Genomic DNA, 6,780 nt, shown 5'->3' with positions numbered 1-6,780 from the left:
GTTGTAGGGACGTTACCACTATGACGTCTATCAGAAGTTGGATTTGGGTTGCCATACCTGACAAATAAATGTCAGCATTTGACATCAATATGATGTTGGTTTAAGATGTTGGCTCAATGTTGGATTTTGGTCACTTTCTAACAACCTAATAACAAGCAAATATTACTGTCATTTGATGTCATTATTGGGCATTATTGGACATTGTCCTTAGATGCTGGCTAGACCTTGAATTTTTGTCACTTGACATCACAACTTAAATTTAACCTAATATTAACATCCTATGATGTTGTGTGCCTGCTGAGCAATAACTATAGAACAGCAGCAATACACAGTTTTTTTTTCCTTGGTTACTGCAGTAAACAAAGCAGCATAATGTCAAATCTAGCTGGATTTTATCGATTTCATAAACTACACAGCACCATAATATTTGCAAGAAAAATTGAGAAAACTTTAGCATAAAACTACACATTGTATAATCAAAAGCGAGACACAATTTAACACGCTGTAAAATAGCATTTAGGTTTTTATGATACTTTTTAATGGTCTTAAATTTCTCTAAATTGATTTATCACCAATTAAGACTTTTTTTCACATTGTCTGTAGCAGAAAAATGTAAACATTAAATGTAAATGCAAAAATATATAAACATTAAACTCAATCAAAAGATGATTATCTTACAGTGTTATTCAAAATTCATCTAAACCTTGCAAATCTTGCTCTAAAAAAATGACAGTAACAGACTGTAGATAGATCCGTCCTAGGACTTTTAGCTAATATAGCGGCAAAGTTAATATAACATGCAAATAACCTGATTCATACTTTAAAAAACAGGGCATTTTGAGTAAAATGTTTTTTTTTTATTAATACTTCCACAAAATTATCACACAAGTATTGTTCCATAAAGATACCATATTATAAATAAAATCATAGTTTATATGAAAAAAGGTTAACTCTAACTCTACCTACCATGTTCTTTTTCACACAAATAGCATTATACAACCAGTCTACGATTAGTCGATTAGTTTACAGTTTATTAGATCATTTAAAAATTAAGCTAATTGACCTTTGATATGTCAGATATCACACCATTACAATACAAACATCAAATGAAATATGGCAGCTCAATAGCTAAGTTTGCAGAATTTGCCCAGGAAATAACAAACATACCATTAGGACAGAAACAAATACTTAAACTGCACTACCGGTCAAAAGTTTGGGGTCAGTAGGATTTTAAATGTTGTAAAAAAAAAAAAAAAGCTTCTCCTGCTCACCAAGGCTGCATTTATTTATTCAAAAATACAGTACAAATTGTAAAATAGTGAAATGTTAATGCACTATAAAATAACTGTTCAAAAGTAGTTTGTAACTGAATTTAATAATTTATTCCAGTGATTTTAAAGATGAATTTTAAGCTTCATTACTCCAGTCTTCAGAGTCACATGATCCTTCAGAAATCACTCTAATATTAATTATTATTATTACTATTATTAATGGAATAGTAATAAAAGAAATTATGACTGGAGTATAAATTTCATTTGAAACTACATATAATAAGTAATAAATAAGTACAAAAATAAAAACAAAATTTACACTTAATAAATGTCGCCGTGATGAACAGTATATTTTTCTTTAAAAAAAACAAACAAACAAAAAAACTGACCCCAAACTTTTGACGGGTAGTGTACATTAAACAATTATATATTTATATGATTTGACTTACCAAACTTGCATTTGAAGAGTGAAGGATTTTGAAGGTGAATAAGTTATCCTAACAAATATTAACAAGTTATGGTGCCAAAAAGCAATAATTTAAGCAATAGTTAAGGTAAGACATTAGGGTCCAAACTGTAGCAGCACTTTCATTGTATTATAAAAAGTATAAGAAAAGTCCTCAGTGCATGTTAAACTGCAAATGTTTCAGTGTTCACATGCTACTGAAACAAGTTCATTTTTCTATTCAGTTCATCAAACATGTGTTCATTAAATTCAATTAATGATTCAGTAGCATACCATCACTTACAATTCACAAATATATTCAGAAGAGATATAGAAAGGGAATATTTTTATATGATTATTATTATTATTAATTTGCAATCTGAAGATGATATATAAGGAAACACTTTGACAGCTTCAGTTAAAATGCTGATTGCTTCTGTAGTATGTTTTTTATGTCATTTCTACCTTCTAATAGTAGTGAACGTAATTAACAGGGCAGCATTGGAAGGTCAAGAGTCAACCATTAGATTGTAAAAATACACATTTAATGATTTTTTTCAGTTATTCATTTCAGGTTTTGTTTTATTTAGAATCAAACAAATTTATATTCTCCCGTTTTCACAAATATACATTTTCTCAGTGCTTTAAATCAGTGATGTGACCATTTTTATGCATTTTTTTAAAATAAAATTACACTCTTGCCAACAAACTTCCACACATAATTAAAATAATCAAGTCCCATCATTGAATTTAAATTGTTACTCTAGATGTAGCAAAAAGAACAGTATGTGACACCTAGGTATAAAAGTGTAAATGTTTCAGTGTTTTGATTTTCTAGTAGCTTTTATTTTTAAATCAGGTAGTCAATCTCATCCTTTACATGGCCTGCTTTGATGGAATCAGTAACCCATGATTCATGAACAATTTTAAACTTCTTGGCATGAAGTCGCCTCAGTGTCTTTAGGTCCAGAGCCCTTTTCATATCTTCTACTACCACATGTGAGATTCCTTCTTTGAGTTTCTCCACAACTTTACCGCCATGAAATCTGAATTCTAAGGCACGAGTGTCTAAACACATACCGCAGATAACAGACTTGGGATCTCCTATGTCAGCACACCGGTCAAAGTATGCACTGTAAGGCCTAAAAATGCTAGTAGGCAAGTCATCCCAAGCATTCTCTGCTTCTATCTGAGCCACAGACAGACTCTTGACTTCTGCGGAGCTGATCCTTTCAATGACATCCCTCAGCTGCTGTTCACTAGTGTCAACGTAATAACTGTCTCCATACTGATCATACTCTTTAGCAAAGTGTTCCCTTGTGGAAGGTGACATGTGGATCATGTGACGTGGTTGCCATGGGATAACCTGCTTATTTTCCAGACACTCTAAAAGCCAAGTAGCCCACACCACATCATGCTGATCTGATGAGATGAGGTTCTTCACTCTCATGTTCTGCACAGCTGCAATGGCGCAGTACGTGTCCTTTCCAGGATTCTGCACAACGATGCCTCCACAGCGCGCCACGCCTTTTTCAAGCTCTGCTTTGGAATGTTCATCATCGCCATTTATCACACAAAACTCAACCTCTTCAAACATATCTGTCTCTTTGGCAACCTTTGACAAATCCTGGGATTTAAAGTGGTCAATGACTCCTATGGTCTTCTTGGGCTTGGCGACGATTTTGCGCTTCTTCTTTTCAGGCTGGTCTTCATGGATGTTTAGATGTCTTGATGCCAGCTTTCCGGAAGCTTTAGACCGAAACTGGTTCAGGTCATCCAAGGTCATGCACTGATGCCACTCTTTGTCTTCTCGGATTCTTTCTATTCTAGGGAAACGCAATGTGCAGTCGGTCTTATACATTTCGCTTGTGACGATCTCTGCTGCTTTGACTTGTAAGATCACAGAGTTGCGTGGTTCTATGTAAACCTCTGGCTTTTCTGTCCCACACAAAATGGCTGCGGGAGGATTATTTTTGTTGTATACTTTCCAATGTTTGGCCAACTTCACACCAAGATCATATAGTTCTTTTAAGGTATAGCCAGATCCAATGCGACACAGCGTGTGGAACACCGTGGGCTTTTCCCCAGGACTTGGCACCTCAGCTACCGCGCAGAGAAAATGAGAAAGCATCCCACTTCTCCTGCCTTTACCCCAGTAACCACCCACTATCAGCAGATCAAGTTCATCCATTAGCCCATCCACATATTCAGGTTTAATCTTTAGCCATCCTTCCCCACGTTTATCTGGTTTGTAAATGGACATTGGATCCTTAACCATAATCCCCTCTTCACGATTGTCAATGGCCTCGTTGAGAGAATTCACCACTTCTTGCATGGTTCTGCCTTCGGATTTAGAGACCAGGTGGATACGGCCTTTGATGGGGGAGAAGACAGTCTCAAGACTTTCGTAACGCTTCTTGAGAGGTTCCTTTCCAAACTTCTGATTGTTTATCAACAAGACATCAAATACGCAAAAGCAGGTTTGCAAATCAGAGTCATCCACCAGCCTTTTAATATCAAACTTACTGCCCTTCTGCATGAAGGTCTCAGTTTTAGGGTTATAAGCCATCATCTCTCCATCTAGAATGCAGTTCACCACATGAGGGCTAAAGACATTGTGAATGTATGGTGTGAGGGAGCCCTCTAGTGGAGAGGCCCCAAACTGTTGGGTATACTCATAAGAATTCCTTGTGTAATATTTGTAAACATCTCCAGCTTTGTGCAGTTGAATGCGTTCACCATCTAGCTTCGTCTCAATGTAGAAAGGCCGGTTGCCCATTTGCTTCTCTATCTGTCTGATATTGGCAACAGCAGCCAGCATTGGTTTAAAAGCAGAGAATAGATCAATGGAGACTTCACTGAGAGACACAGATGGGTCATGAAGTTGTCTGCATACTTTATTCAGATCTGTGGTGACATTGTAGAATTCTGGTGCATCTGGATGGAAAACCTGAAGAACAGTCTCCTTGCTAATGCCAAGTTTCATGTCCTTGAGGATCATTCTAATGAGCCACTTCTGTTCCAAAGCTGAACTCTGAGTTATCAGATACAAAAGGCTTTTCTTAACTTGATCCTTCTGTTTGCTGGCATTGTTGATAGCTACAGAATCCAAGAAGTCATTGACTTCTTTAATGCTTAAATTTCCCTGACTTGTGCACCTTTTTTTCAGGACAAAGTAGGCCATAAGGGCAAAGTCACCTGCTTCTCCTTGAGAAGTGGTTGGAGCTCTGTAATTTAAAAGTTTGTTTGCCTCATCTCCATTTTTAGGTAGACCTAAAACCTCAATATACAGTTTGGCAAGCATGTTCTCTTTTATACCATAAGCCATTCGCTCCCTCTCAAATGAAGGCACAATGAGACGCATAGCAGCGTAAAATGAATCTGCTGTGTCCGGGTTGTCCTTGTGAAGTGCTGCATGGAAATTCCTCCATGAATCTATAAATTCCTTTAGGATTTTGCTTTTGTCTGGTCGGAGTTTAGTCTTCTGAATTTTCTCCAAAACTGTGCAGAGGTGAATGAACGGAACTTGCGCAGCAACAAATGCCTGTGGTTTGGCATCACTTTTTGAGACACTTTCCATAATTGCAGAAGACACCTTTAAGGGGAAAAGAAAAACAAATCACACAACAGCAAAGGTTATATAAGGGAGTTTTGATTCAAACTGTTTTGATTTTAATGAGATTAAATTCAATTGATAATTTTAAGGCACTTTTTGAAGGCACATTCATTCATTCGTTCATTTATTTGTTTGTTTAGTTGGTTAGTTTGTAACAGAGGGTACGCCTTTCCAACCTAAGAACATGAATAGAACTTACTTACACTCTTTAGATTAATGATAAATGGTCAACGTACAATAGTAGTAATATGTGCATATGTAAATAATGTAAATGTAAACATTGTTTTGGCAAATAAATGTAATATTTACAAAGCAGAAAACATAACATGCATACGAAGACTGTAACTCACGGAAGAAACTGTAGTCGCTGGACATCAACTTCCGTGTTATTTAATAGAAAGTTAAACGGCGCCAGAGACATTCGTTTATTTAATAAAAAAAAAAGTTTCTACAAATAACGTGACTTGTTGTTATGGCTTTATCATAGCTTCTTCGTTCATGCAATGTTACTGTATGCACTGCAACGAATCTTCCAAATTCCTTTTTCATCAACAGTCAGGGTGCTTTTAGATGTAACTCAAGGAAGTTAATTCTTCTCGGTTTCATGGCTTCTCATGCCGATAGAACTTTACTGCCACCTACTGTACATTATAACAACCTCAACAAGATTAAGACTATTAAAAACATAATAATAATAATAATAATAATAATAATAATAAACCACAACATTGCGATAGAGTAGCTATTGCCTATGCTATGACATTTAATGTGCAATGTAATCAAATAATTAAATTAATACATTATTTAATGACAATTCAGGAATCAATACAATCCATCTTTCAAATTGATAAGTAAGTAAAATTAGCACTATAACCTATAAAGCCACCAAGACTTTAAAAAAAATTGAAAAGTTATTTCAATGTAAAAAAAACACTAGATTGATAAAGTACTTTTTATTCATAAAATAACATATTCATTACAAATGTAAAAATATCACACTATTAAATGAGACAAAAAGTATAAAACAAAATTACTTTTAAATGACTAAAATATGATACTAAAATCAAGATGGAGGTGCCAGAAGAATCTTTACCCAAGAGTTACTTAAAACATTCATTCCTTTAACAAAGCAAACTTTTTACTATAAGGTACAACTTTAGTAAAAATCAACTAAATGGGTAAGGAAAGTATTTGAATGAAATTTGAATCAGTTAAGACCTGTGCTTTTTTTCTTCTTTTTTTTTTAATGACAACAAAAGATAACAAGGACCGATTCTCTCACAATGGTAATTTGAACCAGAGTATTTTAAACAAGAAACATTGTAAGTTTATAAATATAAATATGGATTTTATTCATTCATTCATTTTCTTGTAGGCTTAGTCCCTTTATTAATCCAGGGTCACCACAGCGGAATGAACCGCCAACTTATCCAGCAAGTTTTTACGCA

At 34.9% G+C, this 6,780-nt stretch overlaps 1 protein-coding gene across 2 annotated transcripts; it reads right to left on the bottom strand.

Moving 5' to 3' along the window:
- Positions 1 to 2,267: 2,267 nt before the first annotated feature.
- lig4 (ligase IV, DNA, ATP-dependent) lies at positions 2,268 to 5,701 on the bottom strand. Of its 2 annotated transcripts, none has more exons than XM_005159958.6 (2): positions 5,536 to 5,701; positions 2,268 to 5,311 (listed from the first exon to the last, which is right to left on the bottom strand). In XM_005159958.6, exon 2 carries the CDS (start codon positions 5,294 to 5,296, stop codon positions 2,567 to 2,569), a length of 2,730 nt encoding a protein of 909 aa, XP_005160015.2. In that variant the 5' UTR covers positions 5,297 to 5,311; positions 5,536 to 5,701; the 3' UTR covers positions 2,268 to 2,566.
- Between the last annotated feature and the right edge of the window lie 1,079 nt (positions 5,702 to 6,780).

This window comes from Danio rerio, chromosome 1 (assembly GCF_049306965.1).
Source record: "Danio rerio strain Tuebingen ecotype United States chromosome 1, GRCz12tu, whole genome shotgun sequence".
NCBI classification, from domain to species: Eukaryota; Metazoa; Chordata; class Actinopteri; order Cypriniformes; family Danionidae; genus Danio; species Danio rerio.
The sequence above is the reverse complement of the archived record's forward strand: the minus strand, read 5'-3'. Positions and strand labels throughout refer to the sequence as shown.

Bases quoted from the DNA above. Each gene is read 5' to 3' on its own strand.
- lig4 (XM_005159958.6), bottom strand. From the start codon at position 5,296: ATGGAAAGTGTCTCAAAAAGTGATGCCAAACCACAGGCATTTGTTGCT.